This window comes from Ammospiza caudacuta, chromosome 1 (assembly GCF_027887145.1).
Source record: "Ammospiza caudacuta isolate bAmmCau1 chromosome 1, bAmmCau1.pri, whole genome shotgun sequence".
Lineage (NCBI taxonomy): Eukaryota > Metazoa > Chordata > Aves > Passeriformes > Passerellidae > Ammospiza > Ammospiza caudacuta.
Window position 1 is genome coordinate 149,589,838 of NC_080593.1, and position 19,876 is coordinate 149,609,713.

Sequence of the window (19,876 nt, forward strand, 5' to 3'; positions counted from 1 at the left end):
TAGGTATTTGTATTTGAAAATATATGGTTGAGCAACTTGCCAAAGTACTTTTTCTCCTCTCAGCAGAAAACCTATAATTGCAACCTACCCCAAATATCTTTTTGTCATACTGATACTCAGGGTAGGCTCACTGAAGCATGCTAGAATAATCCAGCTGGTGTCTTGTTAACAGTGACAGGAACACCTTATAAGCAACTAATCAAAGTTATGCAAAGTAGTTGGTGGAAGAAAAACAGTAAACAAACTTTCTGATGGCACCAAATTCCCTTTTTTCCTGCTCTGATATATTTCTGGGCTGTCTCAGTGCACTTGAAAAATTGACTTCAAAAACCTATGGGCAGGTTCTGATGAAGGAAATACCTGCAGCTCCACACAAAGCTGGGATACTGTCTCTTCCACAGATAGCTCCTCTGGGGAGAAAACACAAAGAAAGTCATCAGGTTTGAGAACAGTGGATGTGAAATATTAATCCTCTGCTGTTTATTCATGAGAGAAGTCAGCCATTTGGTATTCTTCCTGATAGACAAGTTTCTGTTTGGGTGTGGGCACTCCACAACCCACTTTGTACTCCTGCAGGTGCAACTTCTGCTTGTGCAATCTGGACCACTAAACCAGCAGAAAATGTTAGGGTTTTGGTGACAAAGACAGCAGAATTTGACTCTTTGTTGACTCTCTTGTACTAGAAGTTTGATTTTTAGCCTTTTATTTATGGCCAACTGTAGAACTGAATAGAGAGTCTGAAGAAATGATGAGCAAGGAATGGTTGTCCCTGGTGTGCTACAGAGGGCTGTGTATCAACATCAAATTCCTGACCAATAAAATATTGGGCATCTCTGTACTGCTTTGTGAAGCTGGAATTACCTCACCACTGCAAGCAGCAGTGTTTTGATTTAGTCCTGAGAGAATCCAGCACAGGGACACTCTGCTTTAAATGCACCACAATCTATCAGGAAAAGGAGGACATCAATCAATTCTCCAGCTTCAGCAGCCTCATTTTGCAATGCAGAACTTTCCAATGGTGTCCATAAAGAAACAAAGCAGGAACAAAGCAAAACAACTCACAGACCAATGCCCTCCTCAATTCCCAAATGTCTCTTATCAGATAGCACTGACAAATGGGAAAGGACAGACCATGATGAGTTGTGCCTTGAAAAGACTCAATCTGAGCTGGTAAAATTTGGAAAATAGCCATTCCTACTTTTAATGTCTAAGGTAAGCTACTTTCTTTTTACATGTACTACTTAGGAAGCTAGGGAAAAATAATTAAGAAAACTTGCAGAGATTTATATTCTTGGATTTATCTTAATCTTTTGTAAAAACCTATGAGATTAATATGACCAACATAGATGTTACAACTGGATGAGCCATTTACATTCTTCCCCTGCTCAGTGGAGAAATACAGCAAATACAAGGTACGGTTTATGCCATCCCAAATTGAAAGCACTACCTGTGTCAGATGACATATTTTTAATTGGATGTGTTTCACCCCAATGAATGTAAGGAGACAGATATACAAAAATTTATTTCTATTCATCTTACTGCATGAATCTTACACCCCATAATTTTACTGACTTGTGCAGCAGGTGTCAGAAGATCAGCCTTAAAACCAAGTCTTCAGTAGATTTTCAGACTGTGAATAAAATGATGCAAATAACACCCTGCTCAAGAGGCTAAAAAGGGTATTTGCATTTTGCAAATTTTCATGCATTATAAGAAGTACCTTTGCAAATGAAGTGCCTGCTTCAGTACCAGAATTCATTTCAAAACCAGGAAAATGGTGTTTAGAACATAAGCTCTGGGGAGGTCATGGAGTTGTGGTCACTCATCCATGCAGAGCTCTGCCATCTCACAACCTATAACTCTGTCTGGGTGAACCACAAATCCTCTGTTATCAATACCTACAACCAAGATCCAGTTTTGTTTTGTTTTGAAGCAGTCTTGTTGCTTGTATTCTGTCTGAGAGATCAGAAGCTGCAAATTAAAATGGTGTTTTGTTTTGATTATTTTTTTTCTCTCTCTTGTATTTGGATTGAATAACACACTATGTTACCTACCTATGACTTTTAGACTGTCTTGAAGGGAAATATATGTTGAGGGACAACAGATGAAGTGGAAAATAGGATCTATCAAGTCCACACGTGTGTGAAGCATAATGCATTGTGTTTAATAGTTCTTATATACAAGGATTATACTGGAAAATTTTACTCCCTTTTAAAACCTGCTGGCCAATGCAATCAACCCTCCTAATGTAATTATCTCTGCTATGTAACAAAACTCTTAACTTCAAAACCTGCACAGCACAGAAATACAAAAACACAGATATGAAATTATGAGGCACATTCCTTGAATTCAAATAAACAGGTGAGACAGCAGGATTTGAGTGAGATGGCTGAGCCCCATTTTCATAGGACCTCATGCTGTCATTACAAAGATGACTAAACACAAATTCCAGAACTCCATCCTGTAAATCCAGCCAGCCAGCACATGCACATTAGACCTAACAGGCCTGACTAGTCAAAAAAACCTTCTGCCAAAAAACCAGAAAATCTATTAAACATTCAAATTAAGAAGAAAATCACAATAATTTTGAAGAGCAAGTGGTAATTGACAGTGGAGGAATATATTGAGAGTTACAAAGAAGGGAGTGTAATTTAAATCCACTTGTATAACCTTTCAGGTTTTTCTTTTCAATTGTTAAAAAAAGTTTTCGCAAGGGAAAAGATATGTTAAAAGTCTTCCCAAGATTTCACGGCCATACAGAACTAGAAGTTACACTTTTAAAAATGCAGTTGAGGCCAAAAATCACCAAAAGGCAAATATTCTGAACTGTATCAAAATATTCTATTCACCTATACATCAGGCCACATCATATGAAAGGATATACATAATTTGAGGACTCAGTCATCTTTAACAGCAAAAATAAACACTAATCAGAAAACAGAGATGAAAATCCCTTAAAGTCTCTGAACAGACCAAGAATTTTGGTACTAAAATATGTGTGTTTAAAATTGCAGCACTGTAAAATATTCAGTGATTTTAAACAATTTTTCACTTACCCAACTTCAGCTGTGGTAAATCAGGAATCTCATTCATTATGAGGGTGTAGTATGAGTGAAGACCCCTTTGAGCATTCAGGAGCAGAAGACAGAGATCCTTATGCCACTTGTATGCATGCTGAATACAATTTTCAGATGGGACATAAAAGCTGCCCTGTATAGCAAAAGTATCAAGAAAATAAAGTAGACAAATTAAAATTCATGGTCTCCATTTCTGTGACAAGTTTCCACAAAAATCCAGTTGGGGAGAGTCATTCATCTCTTTTTACAAAAGTATATAGAGGTAGGACAAGGGGTAATGGCTTTAAACTAAAATAGTGTAGGTTTAGACAGAAGATTAGGAACAAAATTCTTTACTGTGAGGGTGGTGAGGCCCTGGCACAGGTTTTCCAGAGAAACTGTGGCTGCCCCATCCCTGGATCTGTTCAGTGTCAGGCTGGATGGGATTTGGAGTAACCTGGTCTAGTGGAAGGTGCCTCTGCCCATGGCAGGGGATTTGAACTAGATGGTGTTTTGGGTCCCTTCCAACCCAAGCCATTCCATGATTCTTCAATTCTAATCAAGCAGATGGCACCAAAGAGAGATTTTAACCATCCCAACCTCCCAGCCAGCCAGCAAGATGTGTAATCCAAGAGTGTCTCATTCTACATCTTCATTTTGCCCAAACCATAACAAAACTATCACGTCTTAGCAAGGCTGTCACATGAGAAGACCCTCAGACCAAACAATCCAACAGAGAAATCCTCCCACGTGTCCCACTCTGGAGCCAATGTCTTTCCCCCAAAAACAGAGAGTCCTGTGTGAAAAACACCCTCTCTGCTGCAGGAGGAGGGGTGGAAAGAGCTATAAAGATGTGAGGAGGGGTGGAAAGAACTATAAAGATGTCTACATTCACTTTCCTTTTCCCTCCTTATTGCCTCCTGCAAAGGTTACAGCTTGATAGTAGCATGGTGTGCCTTGTAATCTGTATTAGTGAACAAATGCAGCTGGCATTGCTACCCCATCAACAAATATGAGCCACTCTGTGCTCCAGGATCAACGTCTGTGTTAGTGTAGCTCTTGTGGGAGAATGGAACAGGACAGATCACAGCATGTTCACCACAAATATTTCCCAAACAACACTTTTAGGCTTAGAACATTAGCTGAGTTTTCATTAGGGCAACATAAATCAGAAGTTTTCACTTCTGTCAAAAGATGAGTTTATAAATTACTGATATTTGAAATTTGAACTGCTTAGATTGAAAGCAAAATTATTTATTAATTCCTGAGTTTGGAAAACATGGACAATTTGCAACTTAGTCCACTGCTTATCACTGCTAGGATAAGAATACAATTCCTACAGGCCAGCCAGGTGCTGACTGCCATTGGACAGTCCCAAAATCTGCACATCTCCAGGAGCAACAGAGAAGAACCACATGCCAGCACATCTCCTGTGTTTTTCTCCCTCTGACTTCCCTAAAACCTGTATTTCACAAATCTTGGCCTGAGCCAGGATGCTTCCTGCAGTTTCTCATGCCAATCTTCAAGGAGTTAACTACAATTCTGTGGTAGGCACAAAGAGAACTGCTCTCTAGACCTGCAGAGAAACAGTTGATTATAATTGACAGAGTTGGCAGTTCTTCAAAGGTTTCATAATCTCCAGCCTCAGCACGGGTATTTTTTACTCTCACCATGTCCAAAACAAAAAAAGGAGCAGAAAGAAATGCTGCTCAAAACAATAGAAAATTGGAAGTGGATTGGTGTACAATGGCACAATGTCGTGAAAATATGCTCTCCTTTATTATCCACTTCTGATTTTTTTTAGGCAAAAATTAGCCTGGCATTTAAATGCTACACTGCTGAGAAGAAGGAAGAAAGTGAGTTAATTTCATAGTTTATGTGAATGCTGTGACGTAGTGTTGTGCATGACTACACTTTAATAGGTCTATTTTCAGCCATTCCTTGGCATAGATTATAGTCTAAATATAAAAAGTAATAGAAAAATGCACCTGCAGGTGGGCTTAAAACATGCATGAATTAATGTTTAAAATATTACTCAATTAGTCCAGTTTTGAATTCTTTAGCATTTGTCTTCCTGTCTCATGGTGCTTTTTCAAATTTGTCCTCAGCTGATTTACACTGGACAATTGACCACAGGTTCTAAAAGTCAGACAAAGAATTAGGAGCACTGAGTACAACCACAACAGGCAAGTAAAATTTTCTCCAGCATTTCTCTCCATTGCAATGCAAACTTTCTTCAAATTACTGAAAGATGTGGATGGTACACCTGTGTGAATAGAGAGCTGCAAAGATTGTTCCAAGCTCTCTTTTCTCTTCCTGTCCCATCTGGGAAGTGTGTCTGTGCCAAACAAAGGTGCAGTGCTTTGAGAATGCCATTGCACGAGAGGAACTGCTCTGCACAGGCCAGGCTGGGCTGTGCATGAGTAAGAGGACATATCATTAAGCATTTTGATCAAATTCTATTAAATGGCAACTGCCTTTGAAACCCTGTTGTCTAATGGGAACATCCATCCTAATTTGAAAAATGTTTTTGTCGAGGTGGAAAGTGAGCATGACAGAAGAAAAGGTGACAAGCTCCAAATTTCTGGTTCTTCAGTGACTTAAAGATATTACTGCTCTCACAGGATTGCTTCTGCTTCTTCTCAGAGTTGTCACACATGTACAGGATACAGAGCAGGACATTACAGAGATTATTAAACCCACCTCAGGGACAGTTTAAGCTAATGTGAACTAAGGTCTGTGCATCTTCATCTGCAGGGACCCCAGAGGGCAGGCATCTATCAGATGATGCCATTATAAACTGCTGCAGCTAAATCAGCTTATCCATCACTGTTCAGTAAGCTGAGAAATGTCAAGAAATGCCTTCTTTTGGGATTGTCTAAAGATTGCAGACCTTTCACATTTGCTATTTTAATTGCCTCTTCTGTGCATTTATTCAGATGATTCCCTATTTCCTTGCCAATAGCTTGAAATATGGATTCAAATGACAACAGTAACAAATTGAGTTTGGTAACAAATGTGTTACATGCTGTTCTAAGGGAAAAAAAAAAAAAAAAAAAAACAGCTATCAGGAAAAACAGCAGCTATGACCCATTAAACAGCTACTAAGTGCTCAGCTTTCCAGCTTTCTTGACTCAGGATGACAAATATTGGTTTACTTCTAGTTAAGGCAAACTTCTCATTAAACCAAAAAATACTGAAGCTGAAAATTCCACCTTGCACAAAGCCTGATGGCTGCTCTGGGCTTGTAATATCCATTGTAAAAGTACATGTTGGTTTCCTTTGTAGAGATTCTCATGGCCTTTTGAATTAATTCCTTTGGCCTACTGTTATTTTAATCTCATTATTTTGTAGGTAGACAGATTCTTCTATGCTGATTGTAAAATACATCTGCACTGATTTCCTTTTCTAAGGCCCTCTCTGTCTGTAGTGATAGATTGCATCTCTGGCTTTCACCCTTTTCCATTTCTGAAAATTTTGGGAGCACATGAATTCCTGACAAATTTCACTTCAAGACTTAAGACCTAAAGCTACTCTGATAGCAAAGATGGATGACAACACAGAAGCCACTAATACTGACACAAAATGATTTTTTCCATTGTGTTAACATCATTAGGGCAAAATAGATCAAAAATTCTTTTTAGTCATCCTTTTGTTCTGAATGTATTTATTTTGTATTTTTTAGGCTGTAGCCAAATTAAGTTCTCCTTGAGTTTTGGCTATTCTAATTTTCTCCCTGCATAACCTTACAACACCCTTGTAGTCCTCCTGAGTTTCCTGCAACTTCTTCCAAAGGTCATAAACTCTCTCCAGCTAAAGAGCTCTGAAAATCTTTTCTCATGAAGAGTCCTCAGCATATATGTCTAATTTCTCCATTTCCCTTTTTACTGTGATCATCATTAATCACAGAGTCATAGAATGGTTTGGATTGGTAGGGACCTTAATGATCATTTAGATCCAAAGCCCCAGCCAAGGGTAGGGAGATCTCACACTAGATGACTTTATAAAGAAAAACCTAGAAAAAGTGAGATAAAAACTACTGCCTAGTGTTTTGGACATGTAAAGTCTTCAGTTCACTTTGATCATGGTGTGCAAAGCTGGACCCCAATACTGGACCATCACTGACCCTTACCCATCTATCCTCTAAGCTGGTCTTCTGCTGGATTTACCCAGCCAAGTAAAATAGCCTTCAATATCAACAAGCCCAAACAAGCATTTTTGCAATATCTCTGTTGAATACATTTAAGTAAATAAGCCTTTTAAATGAATAGGTTCCCTGTGCAACGCTCTTATCACTCAACAGATTCCTCCCATTATTAGACTGTATTGCTTTATAAATGTACTTTTCCTTTATAATAAAAGAAAGGAAAATTACTTGCAAAAAGCAAACACCTTCATCAAATAAGGTTCATATCAATTCATTATTCAAATGCAGAGCACAATTTGCAGGTATTCACTACCTGTGCACTATGCCTATCTAATATCAAAAGGCACCAACTGAATTTTATGCTTTGTAATGTACATTAAGTAGCTTGTATTTGTTTTGTATTAAAGCAATTCCATGAGCTATGTTAACTATGTGCAACGTTCAACAATAGCACTAACAGTTGGTAAATGAGACCCTTTATGTTTAATCTAACTCAACAAATTTCACAATTCACATTCAAATTGCTCGTCAAGAATTTTAATGTACTAAAAAGCCATTCCAGACTAAATAGACGACTTTTGCAGTCTCCAACCATTTTCCAGTAGCAGAGAAAGCTACCCTACCTTTTTTGCTTCTGGGAAAGATTTACAGAACTGCTTGAAACTGAGGGACAAATCTCAGCACTACAAGATAAATGTAGTTTCTCCATCTGCCCATTTGTCTGCAAGCCCATTTTTATTATCTAATATGAAATTTTATTCTGGTTTCAAACTCAAGGACCAAGGCTTTACTTCAGATGCTGTTTTCCAAGATCTGAGATTTCCGGTTATTTGGTCTTTGGAAATTAAATTCTAGTTATGACTTGAGCTAAAACTTTAATGCTTCCACTTCATTTGTGAAAGTGCTTGAGCAGTGGTGGAAGAAGAACAAGTTTTTTATTCCATTTTCTGAAACTGGTTGCATATCAGAAACTACTTTTGTCCTAAAGAGGTTATAATGAAAAATACATTAAAATGAATGCTCAGAGAATTCATGGAAGAGGCACAGAATGTCTTTTGAGCCATTGTTATGACAGAAATTACATGCAATTTAAAGAGAAAAAAAGAATCTAGATGATTGAAAATAAAAAACTTTTGATTATGATATTTCATAAGGAAAGCAACAACTATCACCACCACCACCACCAACAACAACAAAAAGGAAAAATTCTGCATTTGGATTGACTAAGAATATTTTTATAAATATTAATGGTATATATAGAAAAAAACCATATGTATACACATAAAGATATTGTAGAGGTTTAGGATGAATATTAAAAAAGATTTCTTTACTAAAAGGGTTTTCAGGCATAGTGACATGTTCCCCAGGAAAGTGGTGGAATCATTATCCCTGGAAGTGTTCAAAAATGCCTTGAATGTGGCATTTGAGGACATGGTTTAATGGTATAAATGATGGTGGTGCTGAGTTGACATCTGATAATCTTAAAGGTCTTTTCCACCCCTAAGGATTCTGCATGTGTGTATATGTATATTTACACCTCCATTCAGCTATGGAAAACTGCCAAACACAAACAACTCCCCCTCATTAATTCATTCATCAATACAAACATCTTTTACATCCCAGTGCCAGGCAGTGAAAAATTATTGGCAAATCTAAAAAACCCCCGTAGTTTAAAGATATGGAAGCCCACAGAGGCCAGATTGTGGATGTCATTCTGTGGTGACACTGTTTCTTCTCAGCCTGGTTTTGGAATTTCAAATGTTTTTATTGAACAGAGCAACCAGAGACTACATATAACAGGCATGGGACACAAATCTTGGTCCAATTTGGCAGAAAAATAATGCATTTCTGTCTGACAGCAGCAGATACGTGAACACAGAACATTCTTGAGGGTCGGATGACACCCACATAAGCCAGCTCCTGTAAATCTCTTTCTTCTTATACCCACTGACAGGTAGACACCATGCTTATAGGAGGAACAGCTATGAAAAACTGAGAAAATTAACATTTTCCATTAAAAAAGTAAAACTGAGGACCAAACGTTTAAGATAAATAGAAATATGGGACTAGGACGTGCATATTCTATCAACTTAATAAAACTGCTTTTTTTGTATTGATTTATTAGTCTGTATTTGATATGTTGGTTCATTATCCAAAGCTCTAAAATAAAAGTAAAATCATTATGTTTTATTTAAATTCTATTTCAGTTACACTAATAACACTAATCCAAAGCTTCAATAGCAGGCAATAATTAGAATGGCAGTGACAATATATGGAACTATTTATGTTATGCCTCTCACTAAATCTGTTATGTAAGAAAAAGTAGGCTGGTATTTCATAAATACAATTTGACATTTATATTACCTCTAAAAATTAGAGCCACTTTGTTAAAACCCCTGGGATAATAACGCAGTAGAAAAAGTATTTGACATTCCAGTCACATTTAGTGACAGGTTCAGTGATAATTTACATTTTGTACAAAATTAGCAGTTGGAAAGTATTTGACTTGAGACCCTTAAAAATGAGGAGCCATCAAGCCTGAAAAAGAGCATTCTCTGAACAGATAGAGAATTCTCCTGGTCAGCTGTAATTTGTCTCATTTGTGTCAGTGACTCTAAGTCACTGTTCTAAATGGAGGCTGTAGTTTATCACTTGCAATTGGCCAAGGAAGAAGGAGTGGCCAGGAAAGTATTTTTAGGAAAATTACCATCTAAAAATATCATTCTAGTAAAGCAAAAGTGTTTCACAGATTGCACTGATTTCCCTTTAAGTTCTTCTACGAGAAAAAACACTGACAATGTTCCAAATGTCTCATATTGACCCACTTTGAAAGAAAAAAAAAATAAAAACTCCTCATATTTCTCATCTAAAATACAATTTCTGGCTTTTATTCATTTTATTTTTCATCAAGAAAAACTTCATACTGCAATATATTTTAGAATTTAAAGATCAAAAACACCTCCCAAAAGACTTCAGCTCATGCACAAATGTTTTGGTTTCTTGTGGGTGATTCCCCAGATTTTTCTTTTAGGGGGAGTGGCACAATTTTTTAATTTCTATGCAATTATTTGAAGTCTGTTTCCCACTCGCTTTAAAAGCTGAACTTAGTGACAGGAGGTTGCTACATCCTATATATCATCAGAAGTGTCTGCAGTCACAATGGCTCTTCATGTAAAAGCACATATAGGGTATTCTATAGAAGTTCTTGAACAATTCTGATTATGATAAATAAGAAGGGGAAAATCCTTCTCCTCCACCTGATGTCTAGGGTTATACATCACCACAGAGAAAATTAAAGCTGCAAAAACATTGCTTCAGCAGTAAATTAAGCACTGGGGAAAATGTGTCATGAAAGTCAGAGCAGTGTCTGACCCAAGGCATCCGTCTTTTAAGAGGAGCACTGGATCATCTGGCACAAGAAAAGTTGTATGAATCATGTATCATAGAATCATAGAATCTCCTGATTTGGAAGTGATCCTTTAGGATTATTGAATCCAATTCCTTGTCCTCAACTGCTTCTCATATGTCTTCCTCTCTAGACCCTTCACTCTCTTCATCGCCGTTCACAATTTTCATAGCCTTTCTTTGGACACTCTGAAATACCTTCATATCTTTCTTATGTTGTGGAACACAAAAATGCCCCCAGCACTGGAGCTGAGGCTGCCCCAGTGCAGAGCAGGGCAGGACAATCCCTCCCTTGCCAGGCTGATGTTGCTGTGCTGATGCCCCCAGCACAGGGCTGACCCTCCTGGCTGCCAGGGCCCTGCTGGCTCCAGCTTTCCACAGACCCCGACCCCCAGGTGCTGTCCCACAGCTGCTTTCCAGCCTCATTTCCCAGTCTGTCTGTACATCCAGGCTCCCCATCCCACATGCAGGATCCAACACTTGCCCGCGTTAATCTCCATAGTGTGGGTGATTGCCCATTTCTCTGATTTGTTGAGATCTCTCTGCAGGGCCTCCCTGCCCTCAAAGGACTCAACAGCTCTTCCCAGTTTAGTGTCATTGACAAATTTACTTAGTATTTTTTCAAGTTCTGCATCCAAGATATTAATGACGTTGAGGAGCATAGGGAAAAAGGGTGGAGCCCTGCGGAATCTCACTATTTACATTGCCAGCCTGATGTCACCCTGTGTTGGAGAGCTGTTTTCATGAACAGGACAGGGCTCCTGGGGTACTTTCCTTGAGCTTCTACTGCAGCATCAGCCTCATTACATGGCTGAGACACTAGAAAGATGGCAAAGCTCACCTACAGCCAGCAGCAGCCAAAGATTTCTTTGTTACAGAACATTTTAAAAACTTTCTAGCCAATAGCATATTGCTAAATCTTACAGACAATTGTTCTAGCCAGTTACTAAAAGTTCACATACTGCTTGCTAAAAGTTCACACCTGCTTCACACAATGCTTGCTTGTCTGCTTTCTGTTAGCAATACACAATATTTCATTATTAAGCCTAAAACCTTCTCCTATCTTGCTAAGCATATTTTCTTGCAGTTTTAAGGTCTATATTAGCCAAGCCTAAAACTCAAGCTATTGTTTAATGTTCTTGCTTGCTATACCATTGTAACTTTTTTACATTCAGATTTGGAGCTGCAGCCAATTCTCTGCTCTTTGCAAGGCCTGTTTTCTCAGCTTTCTAAAAATCTTCTTATCTTTACTATTTCCCGCATTACCCTGTCCAATACAACCATTTGGGTGTGCATTTATTTCCCTCTGTTACATCTTGTTCTGAAAATGACTTGTTTGTTCATATCTTCATATTATTATTAATTAAAGTCTGTGTAGGGAACATTCACAAAGCACACTGTGATATCCTTTGCATAAGAGATGATAGAGCAACACTGAATAATCACAATTTTATGGGGAAAACCCCCCCAAATATAAAAAAAACTGTTTATGTTTATATATATTTAGCTATCTAAAGCTGATTTTTATATGTAATTTTAAATTACATATTTATTAATACATACATACATATGGTGCAAATTCTGATCCCCTAACCAAAAATAACACCATGGAGACATCAAAAAGGGCCTTAATATATTGTCCTTTCTGATTAAAGAGAGTCCATGCTGCCTACTCACAGATAAGGAAAGCAAATCCACTCCTGTTTCTGTGATCAAACAAGGACCCCTTAGCTGAAGAGCTGCCTTGTTATTACTCATCTCTGCAGGCAGCAGCACAAAACAGCAATTTTTTAAAAGAACACTTGTTAACATCTTTGTGTCTCGCACCTCTGTGTACAAACACACACAAATGGAAAAGGAGAACCTGCTCAGTGATATTAACACAATTGTGTCATTACAATTGGCATTCAGGACATTCAAAAATGTCAAAAATGTTTTGATTCAACTTGCATGCCTGGCAAAAGGGAAGGATGTGCTCAGCTGGGGCTCTGGCTGGGGAGGAGATGGCTTTTTGCTGTGTAATTATACAGGTTAGCAGCTGCCAGGGTGTTTCTCTTTATATCCTTGCTGTAAACTGTCTGATATTAAGTATATGAATAAAAAGCTAAGTTGCTAAATAAATTATTTTCCCCAGGATTTTATAGATTATTATTGGCTTTATTTAAAAACATTTATATTACCTAGGGGTTAATGACCAAAGCTCTAATACATGTCACAGTTTGCTTGCATAAGAGTGGTGAGATTAGTATCTAGCAAAACTTTTATATTTAGACCATAAACATGTCCAGCTCAGCTCATCATCCTGGACTCCCTTCATAGCACAGAGAGAGAAACAGGCATTTTGAAGCACAGCTCATTCCCTCCACTTCAAATTTTGTTGTTACAGAATCCTAGAATGGTTGAGTTGGAAGGGACCTTAAAAGTCACCCAATTCCAAACCTCTGCCAAGGGCAGGGACACCTTCCATGATCCCAGGCTGCTCAGAGCCTCAACAAACCTGGCCTTGAACACTTCCAGGACTGAGAAATCCAGAGCTTCTCCCAGCAACCTCTTCCTGTGCCTCACCACTCTCACAGGAATGAATTTCTTCCAATTATCCAACATAAATATACATTAAAATGCACTACCAAAATCTACCCAAATCTAACCTTAAAACCACCCTTGTCCTATCACTTCACATGCTTGCAAAAAGTCCCTCTTCAACATTTTTATAATGCACAATTCCCTAGAAATGCTGCTTGCTTTCCCCTGTGTATGAAAGGAAAGGGCTGTGTATGAAGAAAATTAAACTAGAAGCTCAGAGGCAGATAATTCAGAGTTGTGAAGAGAAGTTCCACAGCAGTGCTTATTAAAAAAAAAAAAAAAAAAAAAAAAAAAAAACTTTAATACATATAGTTTTGATCTGGGGGGTAAAATGTGGAGCATCCTGAATTAGAGTAAGTATTTTTTTCCCTCAGAGAGGAGAAATGTTTCAGACATCATGATTTGGATTGTTCACTCAGCAGTAATTGCTGACTCCAAGAAGCTGACAATCAGCCCCAGAGCATGTATTTTTGGGGCCTGTGTGAGCTTGGAAATTCTCTTAAGAAAAATTAGGAGCTGAAGGGACCTGAGATGGAAGTGGAGAGGTGAGCAGGGAGGGGAAGGTTTCATTTTGTCCTCACAGGAGAGAATGGCCACAGCTGATACAAGAGCTGGCTGAAGACACTTTTCCAATGCATGTGGGCCAGTGTGGACCTAACAAGCAAATTAAACTCAGTTCTCTTGCAGGTGAATTTTCTCTCGTGTTTGGCAGAATATGCTATTAAACACAGTGAACTTCTATCAAACTGCATGTACCAAACTACTTGGCTCTGTGTTGCCTTCTGAAGCACAGACACGAAGCAAATGGTCACTCTGACATGCTTTTTATGTAATAAAAGCAACAATGAAGACTGCAGCTTCCTATTTAGAAATGCCAGGCTCTATTATGTGCTGACAGTCACTGCCGACAGAAAGTGACTTCAGGCTTGGATCTCTGTTCACGTAGGACAAGAGCTGCAGGAATAATTGATTTTACAGTTCACTGCCCAAACAGGAAAAAAAGAACCATGTTAAGTCAACTTAGAAAGAAGTATTTCCTTCTTCAAAGTGAAATGAAACACCCTTCTTTTGGTTTTTTTCTTTTCCTTTCCAAAGACATTTTCCTTAGTGATTGTAAGTTGTCTAGTTCTTGTGACTTCACATTTCAAGACCTGCCACTTAAGCACCACAACAAACATTTTACAATTTTATTATGAGCTACAAACACAAAAAAAATCATATCTTAAACTCACCTATTCTCAGTGAATTTAGATAAATTGACACGCGCTGAGTCGTAACTTAGCACAGGACACCATAGCAATTATTTAATGTAGGGAGCAGTAAACATTAGGATGTAGAGAGGATGTTCATATGGAAATATATTCCAATCTATTATAGTATATGCCTGTTTCACAGCTTCCCACAGAGCTGGTGGACTCAACTCAGCAGTCACACCACTCTGTCTTTGACCACAGAGTCTGGGGTTCCTTTCCTGCTAGGAAAATGTCATGTCAATGGGCTGCAATGGACAGGAGGAGAACCAATGCTGACATTGCATTGTCTGCATATCGGGCAGATTCTAGAAACAACCCAACTCTCCCTGCACTTGTCTATTGATGTTCCATTCGGGCTTTCTGAAATTTGGGTCCCTTTTTACCTTTCCAAAATGTTGACAGGAACTGCCTCAAAATTAAATATCAAAGTGATAAAATATTTGATGAGTTCTATTTTTAAGGAAGTGCATTATCATGAAATCAGACTGGTTAGGGTTATCCTGATATCCTATCCCTAAGCACAGAACAGTCTGATTAATGAAATGTCCCTATTGCAACCACACTTGGTCTATTTATGCAGAAGGTCATGCCAATGAAAATTTATTTGGGGCTATGTGAAATTCCCCAACAATCTGTGCTTGAATTGCATGAAGACCTTGAGCACATGAAGCACACGAAGCTGCCATTTCAAGCCAAAAGACCCAAAAGCCTCACAACCTGCTACTCTCTTAAAACTATTCTCAGCTACAAATATGTCTGTGTATGGAGGAAGAATTTGAATTACTTCAAACACTGGAGCACCATTTATGCAGAAGGAAAGACTCAAAGGCAAAGATGGGAATCCTCCTGTTCAAAGAAAGGAATATATAACGAACCAGACACAACAAAAATGCAGAAAGGATACGAAAGAGATGATAAAAATTAGGTCTCACTTCAAGGAGGTGGTGAATTTCCTCATTTTCTGTTCACATTTTGTAGAAAATACATTTATGAGCTAGATGCTGCCACAGGCAAAATCTGAGGACCACTATTCAAGCATCATAGAAATACAATAAGAAATAGAATATATTTCTTTTTCTTAGGAAAGCTAAAATTCAAAGAGGCCATATACATTAAAAAAAAATTTAAAACGTCTATTTGGCTATATTCCACATCAATCCAACAGGCTGGGCCATTGCTTTTACCAACACTCACTGGAATTAGTTGTAGGGAACATATATCTACTGTCTTACAACACAGTATGGTGCCATAAGAAGAATTGTGAATTATTTTAGTAACAAGAGTATAGACATGAGTACCTTTTAGCAGGAGTTTATGAACTGCACCATTTGCTTTCCAGGCTACCACAGCAGGTGCCCAAGATCACTGAACCCTGTCATTTTGCTACCACTGGCTTGACTTCTGAAATTATAGGTACGATCTGAAAATAAGTTTCTAGTAGGTTTTTTTTGTTCTTGATCACACAGACTCTCAAAGGAGGGAAGAGATACAGTGCCAACCATGCCCACCCAAATCTATTTATTGAGAACTTTGCTCAGAATTCACTGTTGAAGTGTCTATAATCAGAGCAGTTGCTGCACACTGGTTAATTTGGTTTTAACCAAAACGCTTTGTGTTCACAAATGGAGATAAAAAATGAAACAATCACAACACTATTTCTGATCTTTTCCTCATCTTAGCAAATTTAAACATTAGCAACAATGTCAAACAATGGCTAAAGAGGAAATATTTAACTGTCTTTTGACGGTGAAAAATTACTTCAACCTTTATGAGTTCATTTTTTAAGCAGCTTGACATTTCGTTACCAAGGCAGAGTTTTTGTTTTATTGTTTCCTTCAGCCACAAGTGTTACCAACTAGGTTCCTATGATTCATATGCAAGTGGAAAGAAATCATGTCTCTATTGACAGGGCTGTTATTTTTTATTATTATTTACAAATGCTCCTGCATATCCCAGACATTGTACTTATTCATGATTGACTTCTATTTTGCCCCAAAGAGGTGAGTAAAAGATTTTGACTTCTATAGTCTTTGTCAAACCAGATCAGAAGAGAAATCCAACAAGTCTTGTGTTTTGCAAGCAATCACAGTCAAGAATTTGATGCTCATGGAGGAGACAGAGGTAAACAAAGAGAACAAAAATAAAAACCTAAGCCCTGACAGCTTCAGAAATTGAATTCCTTCCAGCAAAAGTCTTCCTCAAATTACCCAAATATTGGTTTATATCACAGCCCTCACAGTTCCCATCCCTTCAGAACAAGGGCTGTGTCAGTGCTGTCATTTTGCACAATTGTGACAAATCCTACAAAGTTCACAGAAGCACCTTCTGGCAATGTGTTATACCAGATCTCTCATGGGCTGCAGAAATGGGGAGAAAAATAATCCTTTTATTGGGTCTAAATAGGCTTTTTTTCAGGTTACCTGAATTTTGTCCATTATTGTATTGTGAAAAATAATTATTGTGTAAAAATAATCAACAGAAGATCTGTTGTGAGAACATTCTTCAAGGTCTGTTGCAAAACCAAGCCAAATCAATTTTCATTACTTCCCTACTTATTTTGCTGAAGATAATTCTGAGAATCAGAGTCTCACCACTCAGGCAATTGAAGTTGTCAGAGTGACCCAATGAGATTCATTAGATTTTTCTTTTAGAAATGTTTCAAAACCTGTTTTTTAATGAATATTATTTTATTTTATTAGTATTAACTTGTTATTTTATTTCAAATGACACTCAGAAAAAATCATTTACAGCCCAGATTAAAGGCACTTTCCTTCTTGCAAAAAATTGCTCTGTACAAAAATTGCTCCTCCTTGGCCCAGGTGCTGTAATTTTGGTCTGGTTTCTTTGATGTGGGGGATGTGGTTTCTATGCCTTTTGCTGCCAGGAAACAGCTCAATGTCTAATCCTGTGATTATGCCACATTCCTGAAGTCTTCACTTATGACACTCTCAGGCAATGAATCATTTATAGGTCTTTCACATGCATGCAAACATACATCAAATGGAAAAGCCAATGAAAAAATAATATACAGTCCTTTTTACCAGTGCAGAAATCTACAATTTCTGTTCTAACACTGAAACAGAAATAATGGCTAATCAGAATATTTCCTGGGTATATTACTTTAAGGCAATTACATTGATATGTTATAATTTACTGCAACAAAATAGAGAACTTTTGAATAGCTGGAACTGTATAAATTTGCATAAATATTACGTCTTCACTGGTTCATTTTCATAGCCCCATAGATACCTCCTGTATTATGCATAGTACATATACCAGCCCTCAAGTAATTTACACTCAAAGACAATCAAATTTCATGAGCTATGAGTAGCTTACCATTTATTCTGTAGCTCATAATTTTATGGCATTAAATAAAATACTTCTAATGAGTTCAGCAGTGGAGAAAGAGACTGATTGGCAGCTCTGGAGAGTTGAACTGTATTTGTTTACAAAAGAAACACAATGTGCAGAGCAGAACCAGAGCTTTACCACCCACATGAACATTACTGAGCACTGCCTTGGGGGTGTCCTGCTGTCCTGCTCAGCCTTTCACCCTTGATTCTCGTCTGCCAGCTCTTTCTGCCAATGCCAGGAAGAACTAATTCCAGCAGAGACATCGCAGATTGCATCCAGGCCTGACAAAAACCTGTGAGATGGCAATGGTTTCTGCCTTGGGTCATCAAAGAGTAGATATGTGATGCCTTCAGCTGACTTTGTGGTTTTATCCTACCCACAGAAAGAATTTGGGAATATCTTGGGAGACCTTACAGCAGCCTTTCAACACTTAAGGGCAATTTATAAGAAATATGGAGACAGGCTTTATGGCAGGGTGTGCTGGGATAGGACAAGGGGTAATAGTTTGAAACTAAAAGAGAGCAGATTTAAACTAGATATTTTGTGATGAGGGTGCTGAGAAACTGGACCAGACTGCCCAGAGACCTGGTAAATGTCCCATTGTTGCAATAGGGCTCAAAATAAAATGACAGGCACACTGGAACTTCTAAGGTAAAAAAGAAGGGAAGTTTATTATTGACTTTGATATATATAGAATTTGAAAAGTGACTCTGGATTGGAGCATGAAATTGCCACCTCTCCAATGACACTAGTCAAAGTAATAGTTTATTAATTTTCTTTTTCTCCAGAAAAGTATGTAAAAACAATGATTATTTGCATAAATGTGCATGAGAAACTCCATTACAAAAATATAAACATTAGAAGGCTTAGAAGAACTTAGAAGAACAGGGCAGCATCCCATCCCTGGAAGCATTCAAGGCCAGGTTTAAGCAACCTGTTCTATTTGATGATGACCCTGCTCATTGCAGGTTTGGACTAGATGGTCTCTAAAAGTTCTTCCAATCCAAACCATTGTATGACAAGGAAGAAAGGGATGAGTAAAGGCTTATCTGTCTTGGCCTTATCAGATCTGCTTGGAACCAGAGGCAGCAGATGAACAATACTGCAGCTCCTTCAACACACCCAGCTAATCTGGGATCATGCAGGGACTGAGTGCACAGATATTAACAATCCATCAGATCTGGTTCAAATACCATACTGTGAAGCTGGGAACAGCACAGGTAAATACTATGTTAAAAGTGGGCTGACTGGAAGCTTGATTTCTCAAGGTTTATGCCAGCCAAAAAACTAGTGTAAACTCATTTTCCTCTGACTGTGTCTGGCTTACCCTAAATAAGTCTTTAGACCCATATTCTTACCCAAGTACTCATGTGTGTAACTGCATGAATATTCACATGCTTTCCCTGGTTTTGCAAGAGCTTCCTTGAAGCATTAACCAGTTTTGACACAAATTTCTTTTCTTTTTGACATTTAAGTACAGATTCTGGATATGTGATTAAGTCATCTTCCAGAAGAGATTCTAAAATTATGCTTATTTTGCCATAAAACTACCAAAAATGCTTTGTTGGCTAAACTTTTGTCTCATGCTATTTACCTCTGGCAGCGCTTTTGAGAATCATAATACACTGATCTATCTCTTTCTCTTGCCCATTCTTACCTGATTGTCACACTGCCAAATTTTTTCTGATCCTTGGAGAAAATATAAGTCCATTTCAATGGAGTCAGTTGGTTTTGCACAAACTGACTTTGCAGGGACCGCACTTCTAAGTGTTCCTGCATAGCATTGCGCCAAAACTGATAATTCTTATCATCTGTGGAGCTGTTTCTTGGGTCACTAAGCCTGACATGATCGCTGTGAACAGAAATGTAGGCTTTTCCTGTCACTTGAAGACTTGTTTCCACAAAACAAGCCTAAGTGGTTGGAAAAAGAGGGAATCTCTTTTCTTATCCCCCAGCCCCTGAGCTGCTGTCTGGGACACTTGCCAATAGCAAAGGGTTGGCAAGTTCCAGATGATGGATCTCCCTCCCCTGTGCTGTGTTGGCATCTCTGCTCACCCTGGAAAGGCCAGCAGCTCAGA

At 38.2% G+C, this 19,876-nt stretch overlaps 1 protein-coding gene across 1 annotated transcript in view; it reads right to left on the minus strand.

The window, feature by feature from the left end:
- Positions 1 to 19,876, minus strand: part of FAM135B (family with sequence similarity 135 member B) — a 134,677-nt gene that overhangs the window by 29,662 nt on the left and 85,139 nt on the right. The window contains exons 7-8 of the mRNA XM_058811419.1: positions 3,057 to 3,210; positions 361 to 410 (exon numbers count right to left, since the gene is read on the minus strand). Coding sequence (XP_058667402.1) covers positions 361 to 410; positions 3,057 to 3,210 — 204 coding nt within the window. The remainder of the gene's footprint in view (positions 1 to 360; positions 411 to 3,056; positions 3,211 to 19,876) is intronic.